Source organism: Oncorhynchus mykiss, chromosome 9 (genome assembly GCF_013265735.2).
Source record: "Oncorhynchus mykiss isolate Arlee chromosome 9, USDA_OmykA_1.1, whole genome shotgun sequence".
In the NCBI taxonomy this organism is placed as follows: Eukaryota; Metazoa; Chordata; class Actinopteri; order Salmoniformes; family Salmonidae; genus Oncorhynchus; species Oncorhynchus mykiss.
This window is the reverse complement of record NC_048573.1, coordinates 61,743,777-61,768,872: the sequence shown is the minus strand read 5'-3', so window position 1 is coordinate 61,768,872 and position 25,096 is coordinate 61,743,777. Positions and strand designations below refer to the sequence as shown.

The following is a 25,096-nucleotide window of genomic DNA, read 5'->3' as shown; positions in this document are numbered from 1 at the left end:
TCAATGTGGCTGGGGATCAGCGGCCAGCCAAGCTGGCACAGAGAGCTGTGCCCAGAGAGCCATGTGCCCTGCCAATGCAAACCTGCCACCTCTCATCTGTGTCGGCTGCACAGAGGGCCCTGGCTGCCAAGGGGTCATTTTTAGGCGTAGGCCACGTACCCAGCCCTGTCCCGCCACCCTCTCTCTGCCCTCCCTCATTAACATTGACACATAGACACAGTCTTGGCCTGAGTGAGTCAGGACCCAGCCCTGCTGATCTACAGCCAACATGTACACTAAACTGAAGTCACTTGATTCTGTAAAGTACTGGTCTGGTAGCAGTAAATGGAATGGCATCAAACACATGGAAACCATGCGTTTGATGTATTTGGTACCATTCCACCTATTCCGCTCCAGCCCTTGCTACAAGCTCGTCCTCCCCAATTAAGGTGCCACCAACCTCCTGTGTCTGTTAGCCATTAATACCCGCAAAATGTTAAAGCCCCTTTCTGCAGAAAAGCCCCTGCCCTTTGTGAACACAAACGCCCCATACTTTGGGGTCTGTTTAACTGTTCTCTGACTTATTGTAGCTGCCGAGGGGGCCGAGCCAGTGGCTACCGCCACTCCACCTGTCCTGACCATCCAGCAAGGAGGCCGCGCTGAGTTCCGCTGTACTGTGACTGGCAACCCTACCCCTGCCATCGAGTGGTTCGGTAAGGAAGGCTGTAGCTAGCAGTACACCTACAGCATAAACTAAGCCAGTCAATTAGTTTAGTCAATTGCTGGCTAAGTCAATTAGGAACACATTCATTTGCATGTATAACACCCTGTTATAATCTTGTATTTGAATAGCTGTTTATAGAAGTATACATTCACACTGTATAATGTCATAACTGACAAAGGTAATCTTATGTGTTTCTAGGTGGAGGTCCTGGTAACAGAATGAGCCCCAATGCTGTGGTCCATGGAGGAGTACTAACCATCCCTGCTGTGGAGAGGGGGGATGAGGGGGAGTACATCTGCAAGGCCCTCAACACCCATGGAGAACACACAGCACGGGCTGTCCTCTACATACACAGTGGGTCTCAACATCAACAGCAGGCCAATGTCACAGGTTCATGGGGTGGTATTTTTACTTGAGATCTACACGCTTTACTCAAGTTGTTGCGCAAGTCTTCTATTGAGATCGATGAAGGATTTATGGATGCTCTGAGGTCTGAGTTGTGTGTACTTATCTCAACTGTGAATATGCCCAATATTGTTGTTCGCCACTAGTTACCACATCCACAAAGTATTTACTTCTTCAATTTATCTTCTTAAAATATAATTTTAAACCACAGGAGGTTGGAGGCACCTTAATTGGGGAGGGCAGGCTCGTAGTAATGGCTGAAGCCATTACTTTCCATGTGTTTGATGCCATTCCATTCGCTCCGTTCTATACATTATTATGAGCCGTCCTCCCCTCTGCAGCTTGACTGTTTTAAACCTAACCTTAACCTTAACCTCACTGCTAACCTTATACCTAACCCTAACTTTAAATTAAGACCAAAAAGCAAATTTTTGTTTTCATGAATTTTTACAATATTGCCCATTTTGACTTTGTGGCTGTGGTAACTAGTGACAACCCATATTGTCAACCAGTCTTGTTGGGACCTCATTTGGGCATATTCTGTGTTCTTCCTGTGTGTTTAAATGCTTCAGGTGCCAGCCTGCCCCACGTGCAGGTGAGCCCCCAGAGAGTGGACATCCATGAGGGGGAGACGCTGAGGCTGTACTGCAGGGCTGGAGGCACGCCCAGCCCCGGACTCACCTGGAAGAAACAGGGAGGACAACTTCCTCCGCAGGTAAACAGTGGTCCTTTCTACCTGATACTTTCTGTCTAGGATATATACTGATCTTAAGAGTAGCTACATAGAGTGCCTTCAGAAAGAATGTATTTATAGCCCTCGATTTTGTGGTGTTACATCCTGAATTTAAAATAGATTTTTCTTTGTCACTGGCTTACACACAATACCCCATAATGTCAAAGTGGAATTATATTTTTCAAAATGTTTACAATGTCTTGAGTCAATAAGTATTCAACCACTTTGTTATGGCAAACCTAAATAAATTCAGGAGGAAACATTTGCTTAACAAGTCACATAATAACTTGCATGAACTCACTCTGTGTGCAATAATAGTGTTTAACATTATTTTTTAATGACTAGTTCATCTCTGTACCCCATACATACAATTATCTGGAAGGTTCCTTAGTTGAGCAGAGAATTTCAAACAAAGATTCAACCACAAAGACCAGGGAGGTTTTTCAATGCCTTGCAACAAAGGGTAGATGGGGTATTGGTAGATGGGTAAAAATACAGACGTTGAATATTAATTACACTTTGGATGGTGTATTAATACACCCAGTTGTTACAAAGATACAGGTGTCCTTCCTAACTCAGTTGCCAGAGAGGAAGGAAACCACTCAGGGATTTCTCCATGAGGCCAATGGTTACTTTAAAACAGTTACAGAGTTTAAGGGTTGTGATAGGAGAAAGCTGAGGATGGATCAACAACATTGTAGTTCCTCCACATTACTAACCTAATTGACAGAATGAAAAGAAGGAAGCCTGTACAGAATAAAAATATTCCAAAACATGCATCTTGTTTGCAACAAGGCACTAAAGTAATACAGCAAAAAAATGTGTCAAAGCAATTCACATTTTGTCCTGAATACAAAGTATTATGTTTGGGGAAAATAAAATACAACACATTACTGAGTGCCACTCTCCATAATTTCAAGCATAGTGGTGGCTGCTTTATGTTATGGGTATGCTTCTAATTGTTAAGGACTGGGGAGTTATTCAGGATAAAAAAAGAAACAGAATGGAGCTAAGCACAGGCAAAATCCTAGAGGAAAACCTGGTTCAGTCTGCTTTCCAGCAGACACTGGAAGATGAATTCATCTTTCAGCAGGACAATTTTTATTTTATTTTTATTTCACCTTTATTTAACCAGGTAAGCTAGTTGAGAACAAGTTCTCATTTACAACTGCGACCTGGCCAAGATAAAGCAAAGCAGTGCGACAGAAACAACACAGAGTTACACATGGAATAAACAAGCGTACAGTCAATAACACAATATAAAAAAAGAAAGTCTAAGTACAGTGTGTGCAAATGGCATGAGGAGGTAAGGCAATAAATATGCCATAGTAGCAAAGTAATTGCAATTTAGCAGATTAACACTGGAGTGATAGATGAGCAGATGATGGTGTGTAAGTAGTGATACTGGTGTGCAAAATAGCAGCAAAGTAAATAAAAACAATATGGGGATGAGGTAGGTAGATTGGGTGGGCTATTTACAGATGGGCTATGTACAGCTGCAGCGATCGGTTAGCTGCTCAGATAGCTGATGTTTAAAGTTAGTGAGGGAAATATAAGTATCCAGCTTCAGTGATTTTTGCAATTCGTTCCAGTCACTGGCAGCAGAGAACTGGAAGGAAAGGCGGCCAAAGGAGGTGTTGGCTTTGGGGGTTACCAGTGAGATATACCTACTGGAGCGTGTGCTACGGGTGGGTGTTGTTATCGTGACCAGTGAGCTGAGATAAGGCGGAGCTTTACCTAGCATAGACTTATAGATGACCTGGAGCCAGTGGGTCTGGAGACAAATATGTAGCGAGGGCCAGCCAACTAAAGCATACAGGTCGCTGTGGTGGGTGGTATAAGGCGCTTTGGTAACAAAACGGATGGCACTGTGATAAACTACATCCAATTTGCTGAGTAGAGTATTGGAAGCTATTTTATAGATGACATCGCCAAAGTCGAGGATCGGTAGGATAGTCCGTTTTACTAGGGTAAGTTTGGCGGCGTGAGTGAAGGAGGCGTTGTTGCGGAATAGAAAGCCGATTCTAGATTTGATTTTGGATTGGAGAAGTTTCATATGAGTCTGGAAGGAGAGTTTACAGTCTAGCCAAGGCCAAATATATACTGGAGTTGCTAACTAAGATGACATTGAATCATTCCTGAGTGGCCGAGTTACAGTTTTGACTTAAATCTACTTGAAAATCTATAGCAAGCTATGATCAGCAACCAATTTGACAGAGCAAAAATGTTACAATCCAGGTGTGAAAAGCTCTTATAGACCTACCCATAAAGACTCACAGCTGTAATCGCTGCCCAAGGTGCTTTTACAAAGTATTTACTCAGGGGTGTGAATACTTATGTTAATAAGATATATATTTGATTTTCAATACATTTGCAAACATTATTAAAACCAACACTTTGTCATTATGGGGTATTGTGTGTAGATAGGAGAACAAAAAATTATTTGAATCCTTTTCGAATTTAGGAATGTGGAATAAGTCAAGGGGTATGAATACTTTCTCAACTCACTCACTGTATGTATTGTATACAGCAGGGGTGTCGAACTCACTTTCCCCCGGGGTCCGCATTCAGTCTTCAACAAGTTCTGCAAAATGTGTTAGATTTCCTTTCCGTCCAAATTTGCCAAAAATGGTCCTTTATCCATTGTTTCTGGAAAAAACTGACTGTCTAGTGATTATTAGCAAGCTGGATAGTCAAGAAACTGTATGAATATAGATCAATTACCATTTCTACACAGTTTGGATTTGGTTTTATTTTATTTATTTTACTCAAACCACCTGCGGGCCGGATTGGACCCCCCCGTGAGCCGGATCCGGCCTGCAAGCCATATGTTTGACATCCCTGTTATACAGTATTTAGTGCTGGTATCTCACCATGCTATTGAAAGGGTTGTGTTGGTGAAAAAGTGAATTCTGGTGTACAGTATTTTGACCAATCTTTATTGTTTTTTCCCTTCTTGTGTTTCCTTCCTCCCTTTTTTTATTCCCACCCTTTTTTCCTTGACATTTTGCTCAGGCCATTCCTTCTCACGGTTTCCATCAGTTTAAAAGCAACAGTCTCGATGTGTTACAGAGACGTATTGAGGAGCTGCAGGTCTGTCCATCTGTCCTGTCTTTACGTCTGTCTGTCTATCTATCTGTCTCGTCTCTTACTTCCCACCTGTTGTCCTCTACTGACCTTGCCTAAACACACTGTCAACTAAATGCATGATCAAACGTGTATTTGATTCATCATCACACACAGTAACTGCCATTAATTCACTACAAGCATATAGCTGCTCACAAAGTCTCCATGAGAAATAGTAGTTAAGTATTACTGGTAAAAAAAACATCATCAACAACAACAATAGCAAGCCGGGTGTGAAGCTCTTCTTATGGCATGGTTTAGTTGTTGTTTTTGTCTTATAAATGTTCCATCCATCCATGTCCTTCATTTTCTAATTTATCCACCATCATTAGGGATGGGGGGAAAAATGTATATAATTGATACATGTCACAATAGTATTTTGGATTTATATTTGGCTCCAGGTATCGATTTGTAAAAAAGGTTTTGGCTACTGTAGGTAGCATTAGCTAGGGCTAGTTGTCTATAGGCCGGTGTTTTTCATCCTATAGCTTTTTAAATAGTGACCCAACATGTTTTCAGCACTTTTATTTCCCTGACTGATCAAAACTCGTTTTTTCATGCTGTCTCTTGTCTCTCTGCGGCAGATATATAGTGAGCAATATGTTTGGAACATCAAATCGCAATAAAATCGCAGTATCGAATCGCAATACATATGGTATAGGCACTTAAGTATGGTGAAAATCTCGTATCGTGAGGCCTCTCTCAATTCCCAGCCCTAACCATCATCATATCATCCCTGACATATTTGTTTCCTAAACCAACTATTTACCATTTTGCTCACATTATTATTATTCCTGTATGTACATGCCAAGGCCCCAGGGCGTAGCTAGGTATTTGGGACATAGTCTCCTCATGCCAGGCACTTGTCCCCTCGAGGGGCTTTGGGTTAGTCCCTCCGTACCTCATGTCTCCTCCGCCAGCCGATGCTCAGGGCTCTGTTTTGTTCTGCCCCAGACAGCTTCAGCGTTGTGTCAGCTTTTCCCATGGGGACTCAGGCTCTGCCGTGCGGCCACGCAGAAATTCTGTGTACTTTAGCAAATGGGTTGCTTTGAAAACTTGTGAATGGGTTCAGACACACATTGAGCCGGCTCTGCCTCAGCCACTGCTCACTTTAGCCAGGCCCTCACGGTTGACTAGGCCGGAGCTAAGCAGCTTTGTCCACGGATGGAAGGCACACTACCACCACCCTTAGGATACTGTAATCCACCCAGCCCAGCCACACCCCTTTAAATTCTCTCTCCAGACACACCCCTTTAAATTCTCTCTCTAGAGTCTAGACACACCCCTTTAAATAATGTCTTTAGGTGTACTCTATTCTCAGCTGTAACACTGGCCACTGTTCACGTTGATGGTTGTAATACTGTATAGTTGTAAGGTTGTAAATTATATTAAGGTCCACTCTGTCCATTATAGTTCAAGTGTAAAGTAGTTGCTTAGCCTTGATTTAGTGAGTGGTTGTAAGTACGAATAAACATCTGTAATGCATTACCAGGGATTTCAGACTGTACAGAGGAGCTTTGTAGTATTGCTTGAAAGCATTGTATTGGCTCAAAGCACTATGTCTAATATGTCAATTCCCTAACAGTTTCCCAGTCCTGTCATCATTGTACTGATTCATTTTAACAACTCAACAACAATTATTTTAAGTATACAAAAGTATACAATAACATGTGCTACTATGCCTACTGTACTGTATGCTACTGTAATGTATCCTCCTGAAGTGTATGACTACCTACTGCAGTTTATACTACTGTAGTGTATCCTACTGTAGTGTACCCTACTGTAGTGTATGCTACTGTAGATTATGACTACCTACTGTAGTGTTCCCTACTGTAGTGTATCCTACTGTAGATTATGACTACCTACTGTAGTGTATCCTACTGTAGTGTATGACCAACTACTGTAGTGTATCCTACTGTAGTGTATGATTACCTACTGTAGTGTACCTACTGTATGTCATTGGTAACTGTTTCAATAGTGATCATTATTTGTTGTCAAATTAACATTTTTAACTGTGAAATCATTATAGTAATGTTGATATACCTAAACATTACTTTTCTCTTCAACCAACGATGAATTGGTTAGATTTTATTGTTTTATTTAATGCAAAGCACAGCAATAACTGAAAAGCCATTTTTAATGATCATAACACAAACATTGTTACAACGCACACACCATTTAACAATGCTATATACTGTATATGCTGAAGATCCACCCTGCTGTGCTTTTGTTGGTATTGATTTGAAATGATATCAAGTGTGTCTGTTGTTCGCACCTTTGTGGGTTTACACAGTGGTTATACAATGTTTAAACAGTAGGTGTTGGTCCAGAGGTAAGAAATCTGCTGTATGTATGATGTTTTTGTATTGGGTTTAGGTAGAGGCATTATCATTGTCATGCACATTGTCGTGTAGCTCGTACCACAGTGGTGCATTGTGTCTAAGGCCATTGTGACATATTCTTCATCCCTCTCCATGCTTGTTGCTGTGTCCTCTCTAGACCCGTATGGAGCGTACAGACATTGGCACCCTTCTCATCCCCAACATCAAGTCCTCTGACTCTGGCACCTACCTGTGTGTCGGAACCAACTCCATAGGGTCCTCAGAGGCTCGCATCGAGGTTACTGTCAATAGAGGTGAGAGTTCACTCCAGGGTCATGTTCAGTAGGGCACTCGTTTTAAAAAGTTTTGCAACATAAATTGGAAAGATAGTTCAGATTACGTCAATGTTTTAATCTGTTTCAAAATGTTTTCTCCTTAATGGGCATGACCCAGGTAATTGTACCCCAGAGCTTGCTGCCGCTGTGTGTTGATAGTAATTTAACATTAGTAAATGTCTGTGTCCTGTGTTTGTGGTTGTGTAGCAATAGGAGGAGACACCATCTCATCAGCCATCACCATCCAGCCCTCCATAGCTGACGTCCAGGAGGGACAGTCTCTGGACCTTAACTGTTTTGTCCCTGGTAACCCCCCACCTGCTGTCACCTGGAGGAGGTCTAGTGGACGCCTGTCTGCCAATCACCAGGTTGGAATATACACATGTTCTCTTACTAGGGTTGAACAATTCTGGAAACTTTACCAAAATTCCCAGGTTTTGGTTTTTCCAAAGTTCCCAACATGGATTTCTGAAAACCCAGGAACTTTGGGACCTTACCTCTAACATACAAATGCTTCCAACTGTTCATGTAAATGTACTGTAGCCACGTGATGATATGGTATCATTACCGTTTAGGATGCTCAGCTAGTTAAATCTCTATGAAAAAATCTATTGAAGGGATAGTGGGACATTTTGCTAGCTAGCATGCTAGTTGGTTCTGCAGACTTCCAGTCATTGTGCTAACGCTAGTTATAAATTGCATCAGAAACGACCTTCAACTTCATTAAAACTGAAAGCAGAGACATAAAAATGGTATCCATGAGTTCATCTGACTCTGGGGAAGTAGAACCATTGTAGAATCAAGTAGAATCATAGAATCATAGAATCAACCAAGTAGAATCATTGCCAACACGTCGCACTATCCCTTTAATGAAGACTGTTTATTTCAGCTGAATATTCAGCAGGATAATTCCCATTGTGCCTAACAGGTTCTGGGTACCCAGCTGCGTATCCTCTCTGCTAGCCCAGATGACTCTGGGGAGTATATCTGTCGTGCGGAAGCAGCGCCTGGTACACCTGTCCGTCAGGCCTCAGTCTCTGTCTCAGTCACAGCCACCTCCTCTCGTAAGTCAGCAAGCTATTCTCTCTGTGACAGTCCACTGGCTTGACATTTGAACTATCCTCTCTACTGATATCACTGGGGATGGTGGTGAAGCAGTCCGACGTATACGCAGTAGGAACATCTGTGTAATTTATTTTGTGGCCTTTCGTCATGTACAGTATTACTTTTCCAGTTGTGTTTAATTCCAACCCTCCTTAAAGTGACCTCAAGAGCGTATGCTTTACTTTTCCACACTGTGCCATGATCTCATCCTGGTTCAAACCTTCCTGGGTTTCTGGTTTGTCATGGTTTGTATTTGCTTCTAAATTCCAATGCTTCCAATGGAGGCCATAGACCTAAAGTATCATGATCTTGTACTTACAGTACACCCTCTTGTAAATGGTGTAGGATTAGAACTTGAGTGAGCAGAGGAAACATTGTCCTGTTGTAATGTTTGTGGTGGTGTGTGTTCCCTGGAGCAGGCCTGCAGACCCCTATCATCTCCATTGAGCCCCACAGTGCAGCGGTGCGAAAGGGAGAGTCAGCCAGCTTCAAGTGTAGGGTCTACAGTGGAGCCCAGCCCGTTCGCCTGGAGTGGAAACTGTCCAACAACCAGCCCCTTCCTGGTGAGGCCCCTCCCCCCCCACACACATACTGTTACACTGTTACTCTCCAACTGGAGGATACTGAATCATTCAATTCAATTCCATACAGCAGAAAGGCATTTAGTCCGATTCTTGTCAGATGTCAGAATCATGTCATTATCCACACACGCAAACTACCTGCAATACATTCAGTAATGACAACATATCGTCTGTATCCAATTACTGTTCTTTCATTTTTAGCTACGTTTTTAATTTAACACACGCAGTTGCTGCTTGTTAGAGATGTACTTGACAGACTAAAATATTCCCTATAAAACCTGTCATTCTGTAGACAATGTGAAGATTGACCATTACGGCTCTGTCCTCATCATCACTGATGCCCGCCCTAGCAACCAGGGCACCTACCGCTGTGTGGCTAGCAACTTGTTTGGAATCACCCAGAGCCTGGTCTCTCTGATTGTCAGAGGTATGGTGTAGTCACACACACACACACACATACACACACACATATATGCTGTTGATGTTTATGGTGTGGTTCAGTATGAGCAGCTACTCTCTGTCGATGAACTAAGGGCCCCCCTTGGTGGTTGTCATGGTAAAGGAAAGGTTGTTTATTTGGGTGATGTCATCCTTCCTTCCAGAGTCTCCCGTAGCGAATGTCACCCCTCAGGGGCCCGTGCGAGTCAAGGTGGGTGAACCCATCAATCTGGAGTGCCAGGCCTCCGGGGAGCCACGGCCATCTGTCACATGGCACAGGCTGGACAACGCCCGCAAGACCATGCTGAGTAGTCCTGTGCCCATGGAGTCCAACGCTGTCATGCAGGTACTATACTGGATCTGTGTTCATTTTTACTGAGCTTTTGTACTGTACAGGCGAAAGGTAGCCTAGTGGTTAAGAGCTTTGAGCCAGTAACTGACAGGTCGTTGGTTCCGACTAGGTGACTAGGTGAAAAATCTGAGCAAGGCACTTAACCCTAATTTCTCTGGATAAGAGTGTCTACTAAATTACAAGTGAAATGTATGTGGGAGAATAAAGGTTTTCTAAACAAAGATTAAACCTAGATTCTTAATTCAATGTGCTTCTTGCTCTAAAAACCAGGCTTAATCTGTGTATGAGTAACCAGCCCTAGTGTTAGGATGTAATACATTTTTGTGCTAAGATATATTACATAGGGTGTGCTATTTATTCTATGATGGGCAAATGCAGTAAAGCTGTTGTCATGACGTGCCCTTGGGGGAGGATCATAGCCCCCCCCCCCCCCCCCCTCTCCACAGTTTTATGATCGTCGTAAATACTCTGCTTCTGGGTCTGTAGTATTGAGATTGGAATGTGTGACTGTGGGACACAGAGAGAGACTTTGCCTAACTTTAACATCAAAAGGGTGAATAATTCAACAGTATTTCTGTATTCCAAACATTTGGAATGGTCCTGGGGTATTTAAAGAACAATCCTGTCGAATTTGTTAATAATTTGTGATGTAACTAAAGACGATAGGACAACATAACAGTATCCCTTAATTTATATATTTCCCAGCTGTCAGGGTCACATCCAAATGTGGGGAAACATATATGATTAAATATAAAACTATTAGTGAGAAGATGTAATGTGATGTTAGCCTTCTAAATGAGAGAATTGTTTTTCATATGAAATCTTAAAACCTCTTGGAACTCCCTCTCCCGGATCCGGGAGAATTGTCATCAACTAACACTAATTAACATAACGCAACAGACAAAACAATATTACTAGAAAATATTAATATTCATGAAATCACAAGTGAAATATATTGAGACACAGCTTAGCCTATTGTTAATCACCCTGTCATCTCAGATTTTGAAATTATGCTTTACAGCCAAAGCAAGACAAGCATTTGTGTAAGTTTATCGATAGCCTAGCATAAAATTATGCCTAGCTGGCAGCAGGCAGCTTGGTCACGAAAATCAGAAAAGCAATCAAATTAAATCGTTTACCTTTGATGAGCTTCGGATGTTTTCACTCACGAGACTCCCAGTTAAACAGCAAATGTTCATTTTATCCCATAAAGATTATTTGTATAGCCGAAACACCTCCGTTTGTACTTCACGTTTGGTTGAGAAATCCACCGGAAACTGCAGTCACGACAACGCCGAAAAATATTCCAAATTAGATCCATAATATCGACAGAAACATGGCAAACGATTTTTATAATCAATCCTCAAGGTGTTTTTCGCTAATATATCAACCGGGACAGGTGGCTTCTTAGTAGGAAAGAGAGAAACAATGGCCGCATTTGTCTTTTATGCATAAAACACTCTGAGAGCCTCCAGCTGACCACTGACGCAATGTTGTCGTTCAGGCTCATTTTTCTGAAACTATGTATTGTGACACTAGACACATTAGGGAAGCCATAGAAAAAGGAATCTGGTTGATATCTCATTCACTGCTCAATGGGGACGCTTTCTAAATAAGAGTCCCTACCTGATTGGATTTTTCTCAGGCTTTCGCCTGCAATATTAGTTCTGTTATACTCACAGACAATATTTTTACAGTTTTGGAAACTTTAGAGTGTTTTCTATCCTAAGATGTCAATTGTATGCATATTCTAGCATCTTGTCCTGACAAAATAGCCCGTTTACTTTGGGAACATTATTTTTCCAAAAATGAAAATACTGCCCCCTAGTCACAAAAGGTTAAGGAGCCTTTTGGTCTTAGTCTTGGCGCTCCTGTACTTCTTGCCGTGCAGTAGCAGAGAAAACAATCTATGACTTGGGTGACTGGAATCTCTGACAACTTTATGGGCTTTCCTCTGACACCGCCTATTATATAGGTCCTGGATGGCAGGAAGCTTGGCCCCAGTGATGTACTGGGCCGTACGCACTACCCTCTGTAGTGCCTTGCAGTCAGATGCCAAGCAGTTGCGATACCAGGCGGTGAGGCAACCGGTCAGGATGCTCTCGATTGTACCGCCGCATAACCTTTTGAGGGTCTGGGGACCTATGCCAAATCGTTTCAGTCTCCTGAGGGGGAAAAGGTTTTGTTGTACCGTCTTCACAACTGTCTTGGTGTGTTAGGACCATGATAGTTCGTTGGTGATGTGGACACCAAGGAACTTGAAACTCTCGACCCGCTCCACTACAGCCCCTTTGTAGTCCACAATCAGCTCCTTTCTCTTGCTCACATTGAGGGAGAGGTTGTGTTCCTGGCACCACACTGCCAGTTCTCTGACCTCCACCCTATAGGCTGCCTCATCGTTGTCGGTGATCAGGCCCACCACTGTTGTGTCGTCAGCAAGCATAATGATGTTGTTGAAGTCATGTTTGGCCACGTAGTCGTGGGTGAACAGGGAGTACAGGTGGGGACTAAGTACACACCCCTGAGGGGCCCCAGTGTTGAGGATCAGTGTGGCAGACGTGTTGTTGCCTTCCCTTACCACCTGCGGGCGGCCTGTCAGGAAGTCCAGGATCCAGTTGCAGAGGGAGGTGTTTAGTCACAGGGTCCTTAGCTTAGTGATGAGATTTGTGGGCACTATGGTGTTGAACTCCTAGCTGTAGTCAATGAACAACATTCTCACATAGGTGTTCCCTTTGTCCAGGTGGGAAAGGGCAGTGTGGAGTGTGAATGAGATTGCGTCATCTGTGGATCTGTTAGGGCAGTATGCGAATTGAAGTGGGTCTAGGGTAACCGGGAGGATGCTGTTGATGTGAGCCATGACCAGCCTTTCAAAGCACTTCATGGCTATCGACCTGAGTGGTACAGAGCGGCAATCATCTGCTTGAAACATGTAGGTACTACAGACTCAGTCAGGGAGAGGTTCAAAATGTCAGTGAAAACACTTGCCAATGGGTCCTCGCATGCTGTGAGTATTATGAATGTTGACCTGTTTAAAGGTTTTACTCACGTCAGCTACCGAGAGCGTTATCACACAGTCATCCAGAAAGCTGGTGCTCTCATGCATGCTTCAGTGTTGCTTGCCTCGAAGCGAGCATAAAAGGTATTTAGCTCGTCTGGTAGGCTCACATCACTGGGCAGCTCGCGTCTGCCTTTTCCTTTGTAGTCCGTAATAGTTTTCAAGCCCTGCCACATCCGACGAGCGTCAGAGCCGGTGTAGTAGGATTCAATCTTAACCCTGTATTGATGCTTTTCTTGTTTGATGGTTCGTCTGAGGGAATAACGGGATTTCTTATAAGCATCCAGATTAGTGTCCCGCTCCGTGAAAGTGGCAGCTCTAGCCTTTAGCTCGATGCAGCTGTTGCCTGTATTCCATGGCTTCTGGTTGGGATACGTACGTGCGGTCACTGTAGGGACAATGTCGTTGATGCGCTTATTGATGAAGCCGATGACTGAGGTGGTATACTCCTCAATGTCATTGGATGAATCCCAGAACATATTCCAGTCTGTTCTAGCAAAACAGTTCTGTAGCGTAGCATTGGCGTCATCTGACCACTTCCATATTGAGCGAGTCACTGGTACTTCCTGCTGTAGTTTTTGCTTGTAAGCAGGAATCAGGAGGATATAATTATGGTCAGATTTGCCAAATGAAGGGTGGGGGAAAGCTTTGAATGCATCTCTGTGTGTGGGGTAACGGTGGTCTAGAGTTTTTTTTCCTCTGGTTGCACATGTGACATGCTGGTAAAAACTTGGTACGTTAAGTCTCCCTGCATTAACGTCCCCGGCCACTAGGAGTTTCACTTCTGGATGAGAATTGTATTGTTTGCTTATGGCCTTATAGAGTTGGTTGAGTGTGGTCTTAGTGCCAGCATCGGTCTGTGGTGGTAAATAGACGGCTACGAGTGATATAGATGAGAACACTCTAGGTAGATAGTGTGGTCTACAGCTTATCATAAGGTACTCTACCTCAGGCGAGCAATACCTCAAGACTTCTTTAATATTAGGCATCTCGCACCAGCTGTTATTGACAAAAAGACACACACCCCCACCCCTCGTCTTACCAGACGTAGCATCTCTCTTCTGCTGGTGCATAGAAAATCCCGCCAGCTCTATATGTATAACCTATCCTGCGTGTGTTTATGTTCTTCTATGTGATTATTTAGTTAGTTAGTAAATAAATAATTAAGCCAATTGGCAATTCAGAATAAGACTGATGAGGTAATACATGAATAAGTGACTGTAATCAATAAGATATGAAAATAAGAGAGTTAAATTCAGGAAATAGTAACTCTTTAAACAACATTTTCCCGTGGTGCACCGGCTTCCTAATTAATTCATGTTTAGTAATTTACTAATTAGATTAGTTTAATCACGTAATAATTACACCTAGAGAAATTATTTGATAATATAACAGTCTTCACATTAATGATAGTCCAAAAGACACGACACGGTCTTCCCCTCCCAGGTCCTAGTGGCCCGTCCAGAAGACAGTGGCACCTACGTGTGCACGGCCCGCAACAACGAGGGAACCACCGAGACCAGGGTGGAAGTGATCGTGGAAGGGGGTGCCCAGGTGCCCACCTCGCCACGTGCCTCTGTGCCAGAACCCCTTATGGTGGTGGTGGAGGGACAGACCACCACACTGAGATGTGATGCTCACGGTAACTGATGCACTTCCAAATTACACTAACGATTATTAAAGCAAAGATAACAGAGTTCCCAGGTTTTGATTGTATTGATACTTGTTATTACAGAGACATACATCCAATACATCCTACAAATGAGAGTTGAGAGGAACTTCATGTCATAGACACCTCATCTTTGCTAAGACCATACAACTGGCATTACAAATAATTTACATTCACTTAAGTCATTTTTACACAGTGATATTGTGATTTCCCTCCCTCCCAAGGATTCCCCTCCCCTAAGATCACATGGTCTAAGCTGCGTGCCCCTCTTCCCTGGAGACATAAGGTAGTGGACAACACCCTAGTCCTGCCCAGTGTTGGCCGGGCAGACTCTGGAGAGTACATCTGTAACGCCACCAACAACATGGGCACCACAGAGGTCACCATCATGCTGGATGTGGAGAGTGAGTCTGATAAACAGATTTTATTAGCCTGGTCCCAAATCTTTTGTAATTCTTAACCAACTCCTGTTAATCGTGATCGTGTTGGCTATACAAATCTGGAACCAAAGAGATCTGGGTCCAGGTTAGGGTTTCATCACTGCTGGTTCCAGTCTGAACAGAAATATTGTGGAGACTTATATAGATTATTAACACCAGTAAAACACAATGACACAGCTCATGAATCACGTCTCACCATGCATAAATGTGACCTCACATCTCTATGCGAGCTTAAGTCTAATTTAGTGATTTGCTTTTACGTTTAAAAAAAATATAGACTTATAGCTTAAAAATCTATCAACTGTAGATGAAACATGGGAAAACCACTCAGGGGACAAGTATGAAAAAAAGCCCTTGAAAGATTTTGCTGAATGTTCACACTTGCTGGAGACCTCTTCTTTGTTTACGCCCATTCAGCATCTTTCACGCCCTCTTAAGCCTTAACCACAGCCCCACCCATGTAAATGCATATGAGTCAGCAGAAAGTAATCTCTCTATTTAAACTTTCTCCAACTGAGCTTTGTCGATAGCACCAGCTAAATTTGCAGGTTGACCTTTATTGTCATGAATCTTGCCCTAGAGGCAAAACTGAGCAAAATTAAAGGTTAGGGTTAGGCATTAGGGTTAGCAGTGTGGTTAAAGTTAGGATTAGGTTTAAAATTATTTTATGACTTTGTGGCTGTACGAGCTAGTGACGACTCTGCAGAGATGCCTCTAAGTCAAGATTCATGACATTAAATGCCAACCTACACTAAATTCAGGGCAGCAATGTTGTTGAGCGCTGTAGCAATGCTTTTGCAGTTGTCAATGACTGTATCTTTCCAAAAATCTGCGGAAGCAAAGATTATCTATATACTGACCAGGGAAACCCCATTCTGTTATACATGTAGGCAGAAGCCTATGATATGATAACTCCCTTTCTAGGGAGTTTTTCCTAGCCACCGTGCTTCTTCACCTGCATTGCTTGCTGTTTGGGGTTTTAGGCTGGGTTTCTGTACAGCACTTTGAGATATCAGCTGATGTACGAAGGGCTATATAAAATAAATTTGATTTGATTTGATTTGATATGACAGGCCAAACATCTCTCGGCATATCTAGCCGAGAGGGAGGGCTAGATAGGGATATCCTTGTCTCATCGCGCACCAGCGACTCCTGTGGCGGGCCGGGCGCAGTGCGCGCTAACCAAGGTTGCCAGGTGCACGGTGTTTCCTCCGACACATTGGTGCGGCTGGCTTCCGGGTTTGATGGCGCTGTGTTAAGAAGCAGTGCGGCTTGGTTGGGTTGTGTAACGGAGGACGCATGACTTTCAACCTTCATCTCTCCCGAGCCCGTACGGGAGTTATAGCGATGAGATAAGATAGTAGCTACTAAACAATTGGATACCACGAAATTGGGGAGAAAAAGGGGTAAACCCCCCCCCCCCCCCCCCCCCCCCCCCCCCCCTCGGCCTTACTGTGAAGTCGGAACTAGCTCCAAATGTCCAGCTTCCTGAATCAAGTCACACATCATCATCTATTCCTAATACTAGTCACTTTAGTATCTCTAACCTTCCATGTCTCTGTGATGCAGCTCCTCCCTATGCCACCTCCCTGCCCGACGACGTGGCAGTGCGTGTGGGCGAGGTAATCCGACTGCAGTGCCTGGCCCATGGTACTCCCCCCCTGCTCTTCCAGTGGACCAAGGTGGACGGCAGCCTGTCCACCAGGGCTGACGTCCAAGCAGGAGACCTCCAGATCAACCTGGCCACAGCCGAAGACACTGGCACTTACAAGTGTGTCGCCACCAACAAAGTGGGCACCAGTGAAGCACATGCCAAGGTTACAGTCAGATGTAAGTAAGCCCAGTCACATCCTGGCTTCTGTGTTGATGACATTTGTCTACAGTAAGGTTTTTGTCATCATAAAAACCACCTTCAGTGAAGCACACAAACACTCCCTTATTGTGTATGTGTGTGTGCATCTGTGTGTGAATGCACTTGCCTGCCTGCCTGCCTGTGTGTGTGTGTGTGTGTGTGTGTGTCTGTGTAGCGCCCCTAGCGGTGCGTGTGTCTCCTCAGGTGGAGGTGAAGGCCCAGGGTAGTGCTGTGGAGTTCACCTGCTCTGCTGCAGGAGGCCTGGATACCACCATGGAGTGGCTGAAGGAGGGAGGAGCCCTGCCCCCCAACCATCACATCAAAGACGGAGTGCTGAGGTGAGAGAGCCAGGAGTCACTTTACAGCAGGCAGTCCAAATACGTAACAGCCAAGTTAATAAACAGATCACTGACCATTTCGAATCCCACCGTACCTTCTCCGCTGTGCAATCCGGTTTCCGAGCTGGTCACGGGTGCACCTCAGCCACGCTCAAGGTACTAAACGATATCATAACCGCCATCAATAAAAGACAGTACTGTGCAGCCGTATTTGTCGACCTGGCCAAGGCTTTCGACTGTCAATCACCGTTATCTTATCGGCAGACTCAACAGCCTTGGTTTCTCAAATGACTGCCTTGCCTAGTTCACCATCTACTTCTCAGACAGAGTTCAGTGTGTCAAATCGGAGAGCCTGTTGTCTGGACCTCTGGCAGTCTCTGTGAGTGTACCACAACGTTCAATTCTTGGACTGACTCTTTTCTCTGTATATATCAACGATGTCGCTCTTTCTGCGGGTGATTCCCTGATCCACCTCTATGCAGACGACACCATTCTGAATACATCTGGCCCCTCTTTGGACACTGTGTTAATCAACCTCCAAAACGAGCTTCAATGCCATACAACACTCCTTCCGTGGCCTCCAACTGCTCTTAAATGCTAGTAAAACTAAATGCATGCTCTTCAACCGATTGCTGCCCGCACCTGCCCGCCCGACTAGCATCACTACTCTGGACGGTTCTGACTTAGAATATGTGGACAACTACAAATACCTAGGTGTCTGGTTAGACTGTAAACTATCCTTACAGACTCATATTAAACATCTCCAATCCAAAATTAAATCTAGAATCGGCTTCCTATTTCGCAAAAAAGGCTCCTTCACTCACGCCACCAAACATACCCTCGTAAAACTGACCATCCCACCGATAATCGACTTCGGCGATGTCATCTACAAAATAGCTTCCAATACTCAACTCAGCAAACTGGATGCAGTCTATCACAGTGCCATCCGTTTTGTCACCAAAGCCCCTTATGCCACCCACCACTGTGACCTGTATGCTCTTGTCGGCCCTCGCTACATATTCGTCACCAGACCCACTGGCTCAATTCTCGGATTCTTACCTCTAGCATAGACTTATAGATGACCTATCTATAAGTCTTTGCTAGGTAAAGCTCCGGCTTATCTCAGCTCACTGGTCACGATAACAACACCCACCCGTAGCACACGCTCCAGCAGGTATATCTCACTGGTCACCCTCAAAGCCAACACCTCCTTTGGCCGCCTTTCCTTCCAGTTCTCTGCTGCCAGTGACTGGAACGAATTGCAAAAATCACTGAAGCTGGAGACTTATATTTCCCTCACTAACTTTAAACATCAGCTATCTGAGCAGCTAACCGATCGCTGCAGCTGTACATAGCCCATCTGTAAATAGCCCACCCAATCTCCCTACCTCATCCCCATATTGTTTTATTTACTTTTCTGCTCTTTTGCACACCAGTATTTCTACTTGCACATCATCATCTGCTCATCTATAACTCCAGTGTTAATTTGCTAAATTGTATTTACTCCGCTACTATGGCCTATTTATTGCCTTACCTCCTCACGCCATTTGCACACACTGTACTTAGACTTTCTTATTTTTCTATTGTATTATTGACTGTACGCTTGTTTATTCCACGTGTAACTCTGTGTTGTTGTTTGTGTCACACTGCTTTGCTTTATCTTGGCCAGGTCGCAGATGTAAATGAGAATTTGTTCTCAACTAGCCTACCTGGTTAAATAAAGGTGAAAAAAAAATGAAATAAAAAATACAGTTAAATGATGATCCAGGATCAACACAGTTGGGCTCCTGAGTGGCGCAGCGGTCTAAGGCACTGCATCTCAGTGCTAGGGGCGTCACTACAGACACCTTGGTTCGGCGCACAATTGGCCCTGTGTAATCCCGAGTTTGGCTGAAATGCCGTCATTGTAAATAAAATAAGTAAATATTTGTTCTTAACTAACTTAACAGTTAAATAAAAAAAATAAAAAAACGATGATCCAGGATCAACACTGTTAAATGATGATCTAGGATCAACACAGTTAATTGACAATCCAGAATCACCACAGTTAACTGATGATCCAGGATCAACACAGTCAAATGATGATCCAGGATTAACCAGATGATGATCCAGGATCAACAAAATGATGATCCATGATCATGTCCCTCTTCGTGAAATCAGGACGTGCATTTGGATATCTGCCTGTATCTGATCCGTGTGTGTTTTGAGTAGAATTGAGAACCTGGATCAGAGCAATGAGGGCGTCTACATCTGCAGAGCCACCAGTGTTCATGGCCAGGCTCAGGATACCGCCAAGCTCACCATCCAAGGTTTGCCAACACCCTCATACAATCATTGACACTGTCACAACCCACATTTATGACACATAATATTTTGTATAGCCCCACTATGCAATCCCTCTCAAGGATCTGGGAATCACATAGATGTATATCTCTATAAATGGCTCTGCAATTATCTTGATTTTTACAGTATTAATTCAGTGTTTGTATGAACCCTCTCTCTCCTCTCCTCATTGCCTGCAGCCCTTCCCAAGGTAATGATCAACGTACGTACCTCAGTGCAGACTGTTATGGTTGGTAACTCGGTGGAGTTTGAGTGCCAGGCCATCGGCGAGCCCCAGCCCACGGTGCGCTGGAGCAAGGTGGGAGGGCTGCTACCGGCACACATTGTGGTGAAGGGCGGCATGCTTAAGATCGAACAGGTGACAGACGCTGACGCTGGACAGTACCGCTGCACTGCCACAAACGATGTGGGCTCTGTGCAGTCCCAGGTGGTCCTCAATGTCCAGTGTGAGTAGAAAAAGAAGCGTACTGGTCCTGTACGTCTGCAAACACTCACATGCATGCACACACGCACACGCACACACACACACACGCACACACACGCACAGACACACACACACCACACACACATGCACACACACGCACACGCACACACACACACACATGCACACTCCTATAGCTCTTGTCCCCTCCGACCATGTATTGACAGATGTTTGTTTGTAAAGCCCTACCCCAGATCGCAGCTCTGCCAGAGCTGAAGGAAGTGACAGTGGGATCTGATGCTGTACTGCCCTGTGTGGCATCAGGATACCCAGTGCCTGCCATCAAATGGTCCAAGGTAACCAACACCCTATCAGTGCAACGGAAAACAAACTAGTGAAGATGGTGCCTATCTGTATCTGACTATTTTCCATCTACAGTATGTGCCTTGTGAACAGGATCCTGATTTAACCTTTTGTAACATGTTCTGTGCATCCTTCTCTCTGTAGCTGGATGGGGAGCTTCCTCCTAAGTGTATACAGGTAGTCAACACCTTGACGGTTCCTGGATTGACCCACGAGGATTCTGGGACATACGTGTGCACTGCCTCCAACAAGCAGGGAAAAGTGGAGGCCTTCACCACCCTCAAAGTCCATGGTCAGTCAGCTCTATAGAAACACACTGTGGAAAAGAATATAACATTGTTGCCTGTATCCAACTCTATGATTCCCTGTTCCCTGTCTCTGGTTCATAGACAGTCAGTTCAATCAGAGGGGAACTTTAAATATTGGCAGTATCTAACTATAACTCCTCTATCTCTACAGATCGAGTGATGCCCCATTTCACCCAGGAGCCCCTGTCCTATCTCACTCTGCCCACCATCAAGAACGCCTACAAGTCCTTCAGCATCAAGATCAGCTTCAGGCCAGACAATCCTGATGGTGAGAATTCAGTCACATTGGTATAATCACATTAATGTACTAGACTAATGTTTTTGTCTGTAGAGTTTCGGTGCCAGTGGATTTATGCATTTTTATGACTCAATGATACTCCATCTGTTATGATCTTATTTTGTGTCCTATAGTACGTTGTCGTTCCTTATTTTTGTCTTGTTTGTCATTTATTGTCGTTTTCCCATGTATGATTTTACCCCCCCTGTTCTTCTATCTCTCCACACTCCCCCTCTGTTCTCACCTATGCTGTGTGAAGGTCTCATACTGTATGCGGGTGAGTCGCAGTGCTGTAACTCACACACTCAAGAATGAAGCAGGTGTTGCTTTTTGGGCTAAAAGTCCAGAAAAGCCACCAGTGATGTTTACCTTTTACCTTGCTATAAGGCATTGTAATGTAGAGTACAGCTGGTAGCAGTGAGAGAGAAGCCTATGGAGAATGACCTATGTCCTCATTCAGGCATGATGGTTGTATTGGCAGCCCCCCGCTCGTCAATCCATTACAGTCATTGGCCTAATGGTGTCGACATAGTATGATGCCGATGCATGGAAAGATGGCCATTATTACAATCCATTTCATCACTCTGCATCAGCTTAGACCAACAGGATTGCAATGCTGCTTCCAAAGACACACTTTATTATTGCAAAATTAATGAAATACAATGTCTCATTCACCTATACAATGAATGAGCCTCATAATGGACATTGTACAGTATTGTATGTGGCTATAGGCATTTGTCTTCCCAGTTCTGACGCTAGTACAGAGCACAGTACCACCAGCAAGATGGGGTGCTTAACGAGTGACACACATACTCTGATGACAACTTCCATACCAACTTAATGGAAGTTATACAGAGTGAACAGAATAACAACGCAACACTTGTGCCGCATTTAAGCTCTATCCTCTTCCCTTTCAGAGCCATAGATGTTAGGGATATGCTTATGTTTAGGAGGCATGGTTTTAGACTGCCTTGGCTTTGACCTTGATGATGATGATGGCCGCGGTGCTAGTTGGGAAGAGTTTAGCAGAGCATGTGTCGTTGGCATGCAGCCCGTGTAAAGGCAGAGCTAGACCAGACCAGACAGAGCAATGCCCCAGGGCAGCAGATACTAGAACCTGGCTTTGACTGTCCCAAGCTTGGCCCTAAACCTGCTAGCATGCAGCTTTTTTGACTGAGTGACCTCAGCTCTCGCCCTGGTGCCTCTGCTTCTGACTGGCTCAAGGAGGGGAGGTGTGTGAACACAATTAATTGTACCTCTACTTTTCCACCAGGTATGATCATCTATAACGGACAGAAGAGGACCATGGGAGCAGACTTCATCTCTTTGGGGCTGGTGGGAGGCAGGCCTGAGTTCAGGTGAGCACCTGGCTGTGTCATTCTGGAGCATTAGGGGTTGCTATGCACGCTATATGACCTCAATGTGTAAGAATAAACAAGTTATTGATAAATGGTAACTTAAACTGACATTAGACTCTGTCAATATTGATGCTGATCACGATTATGATGAGAGTGACAATGATAATAACAAGAACGATAGCAATAACGCTAACCTGAACTATTTTCTCCCGGCAGGTTTGACGTGGGTTCTGGCATGGCCACCATCCGCTACCCCACACCCATCAAACTAGGAGAGTTCCACACCATAGAACTCCACCGAAACCAGACACAGGGCTCCATTGTAGTGGACAGAGAGGCTCCAGTCAACGGAAGCTCCCAAGTAGTTTTACATTATTAGTTTTTTGATCCAGAGACTGTTGAACAATATTATTCAGACAAAAATATCCAACAGAAGCTCCCAGGTAGTTTTTCATGGTCAGTTATAGACTGTTGAATTTATACAAAGTACATATGCAGGAGATTAATCCATGAACACTATTTCCTGTCTCGTATCACAGGGCAAGTTCCAGGGGCTGGATCTGAATGAGGAGTTGTATGTAGGTGGTTACCCCAACTACACCCTCCTGGCCAAGACCGCTAGCCTCAAGACTGGCTTCATTGGTTAGAGATCATTGTTTTGTTTTGTAGCTAGTTATGCTTAACAACAGTACTACACACTTTGATTACACTGTATGGAGTGATATTAGTGCCAACTGGAAGTGAAATTGAATCATTTTGAATTGTTATAGCGCTATTGTTCACTGTTTTGGAATGTTCTCATTGGTTCATGGTTTAAGGTTCATGTTCTTGTTCTGTCCAGGCTGCATCCGTAAGCTGGTCATCCAAGGTGATGAGGTCATCTTTAAGGATCTGGACCGCAGCTCTACGGGCGTGTCCAACTGTCCTGTCTGCACTGACCGTCCCTGTCAGGTCAGCTGACCACCACTACCTCAGACCCCACTTGTTAAATACAATTCATTCATTGTGATGTTTTGTTTCAGAATGGAGGGATATGCCAGGACTCTGATGCCAGTCTGTACAAGTGTAGCTGTCCCAGAGGATTCACAGGGAGTAACTGCCAGCACCACTCCTCCCTGCACTGCCACCCAGAGGCTTGTGGACCAGACGCCACCTGCATCAACCGTCAGAACACCCTGGGCTACGACTGCCGATGCCACTTGGGGAAGTCTGGAAACAAGTGCATGGACGGTAAGGGAAACAGGTTATTTTCCTTTGCAATGTCCCCTCCTCGAGTGGGCAAGTCTCTGCCCACCCGAAGATGGTAGAACAGCGGCTCGCCCCACACGGGCCCCACGGCTCGCCTCACACGGGCCCCACGGCTCGCCCCACACGGGCCCCACGGCTCGCCCCACACAGGCCCCACGACTCGCCCCACACGGGCCCCACGACTCGCCCCCCACGGCTCGCCCCACGACTCGCCCCACACGGGCCCCACACGGGCCCCACGGCTCGCCCCGCACGGACCCCACGGCTCGCCCCACACGGGCCCCACGGCTCGCCCCACACGGGCCCCACGGCTCGCCCCACACGGGCCCCACGACTCGCCCCACACGGGCCCCACGAATCGCCCCACACGGGCCCCACGACTCGCCACACACGGGCCCCACGACTCGCCCCACTCGCCCCCCACGGCTCGCCCCACACGGGCCCCACGGCTCGCCCCGCATGGGCCCCACGGCTCGCCCCACACGGGCCCCACGGCTCGCCCCACACGGGCCCCACGACTCGCCCCACACGGGCCCCACGAATCGCCCCACACGGGCCCCACGACTCGCCCCACACGGGCCCCACGACTCGCCCCACACGGGCCCCACGAATCGCCCCACACGGGCCCCACGGCTCGCCTCACACGGGCCCCACGACTCGCCCCGCACGGGCCCCACGAATCGCCCCACATGGGCCCCACGAATCGCCCCACACGGGCCCCACGAATCGCCCCACACGGGCCCCACGGCTCGCCCCACACGGGCCCCACGGCTCGCCCCACACGGGCCCCACGGCTCGCCCCACACGGGCCCCACGACTCGCCCCACACGGGCCCCACGAATCGCCCCACACGGGCCCCACGGCTCGCCCCACACGGGCCCCACAACTCGCCCCACACGGGCCCCACGGCTCGCCCCACGACTCGCCCCCCACGGCTCGCCCCACACGGGCCCCACGGCTCGCCCCGCACGGGCCCCATGGCTCGCCCCACACGGGCCCCACGGCTCGCCCCACACGGGCCCCACGACTCGCCCCACATGGGCCCCACGAATCGCCCCACACGGGCCCCACGGCTCGCCTCACACGGGCCCCACGGCTCGCCTCACACGGGCCCCACGGCTCGCCCCACACGGGCCCCACGAATCGCCCCACACGGGCCCCACGGCTCGCCCCACACGGGCCCCACAACTCGCCCCACACGGGCCCCACGGCTCGCCCCACGACTCGCCCCCCACGGCTCGCCCCACACGGGCCCCACGGCTCGCCCCGCACGGGCCCCACGACTCGCCCCACACGGGCCCCACGAATCGCCCCACACGGGCCCCA

At 46.0% G+C, this 25,096-nt stretch overlaps 1 protein-coding gene across 17 annotated transcripts in view; it reads left to right on the top strand.

Annotated features, from left to right (window-relative positions):
• The window catches only part of hspg2 (heparan sulfate proteoglycan 2), a 200,218-nt gene that overhangs the window by 160,993 nt on the left and 14,129 nt on the right, over positions 1 to 25,096 (top strand). For 13 of the 17 annotated variants that reach the window (XM_036988585.1, XM_036988594.1, XM_036988584.1 and 10 more), the window contains 25 exons: positions 570 to 692; positions 902 to 1,057; positions 1,681 to 1,823; positions 4,857 to 4,934; positions 7,467 to 7,602; positions 7,831 to 7,991; positions 8,552 to 8,687; positions 9,147 to 9,290; positions 9,601 to 9,735; positions 9,911 to 10,092; positions 14,600 to 14,795; positions 15,047 to 15,226; positions 16,832 to 17,092; positions 17,290 to 17,452; positions 19,664 to 19,761; positions 19,975 to 20,241; positions 20,460 to 20,572; positions 20,724 to 20,871; positions 21,039 to 21,155; positions 21,424 to 21,441; positions 22,438 to 22,522; positions 22,739 to 22,883; positions 23,062 to 23,164; positions 23,364 to 23,473; positions 23,545 to 23,752. In XM_036988585.1, the coding sequence (XP_036844480.1) occupies positions 570 to 692; positions 902 to 1,057; positions 1,681 to 1,823; positions 4,857 to 4,934; positions 7,467 to 7,602; positions 7,831 to 7,991; positions 8,552 to 8,687; positions 9,147 to 9,290; positions 9,601 to 9,735; positions 9,911 to 10,092; positions 14,600 to 14,795; positions 15,047 to 15,226; positions 16,832 to 17,092; positions 17,290 to 17,452; positions 19,664 to 19,761; positions 19,975 to 20,241; positions 20,460 to 20,572; positions 20,724 to 20,871; positions 21,039 to 21,155; positions 21,424 to 21,441; positions 22,438 to 22,522; positions 22,739 to 22,883; positions 23,062 to 23,164; positions 23,364 to 23,473; positions 23,545 to 23,752 (3,606 nt within the window). The remainder of the gene's footprint in view (positions 1 to 569; positions 693 to 901; positions 1,058 to 1,680; positions 1,824 to 4,856; positions 4,935 to 7,466; positions 7,603 to 7,830; positions 7,992 to 8,551; positions 8,688 to 9,146; positions 9,291 to 9,600; positions 9,736 to 9,910; positions 10,093 to 14,599; positions 14,796 to 15,046; positions 15,227 to 16,831; positions 17,093 to 17,289; positions 17,453 to 19,663; positions 19,762 to 19,974; positions 20,242 to 20,459; positions 20,573 to 20,723; positions 20,872 to 21,038; positions 21,156 to 21,423; positions 21,442 to 22,437; positions 22,523 to 22,738; positions 22,884 to 23,061; positions 23,165 to 23,363; positions 23,474 to 23,544; positions 23,753 to 25,096) is intronic. The other 4 variants (XM_036988582.1, XM_036988598.1, XM_036988597.1 and 1 more) reach the window with 2 other exon arrangements.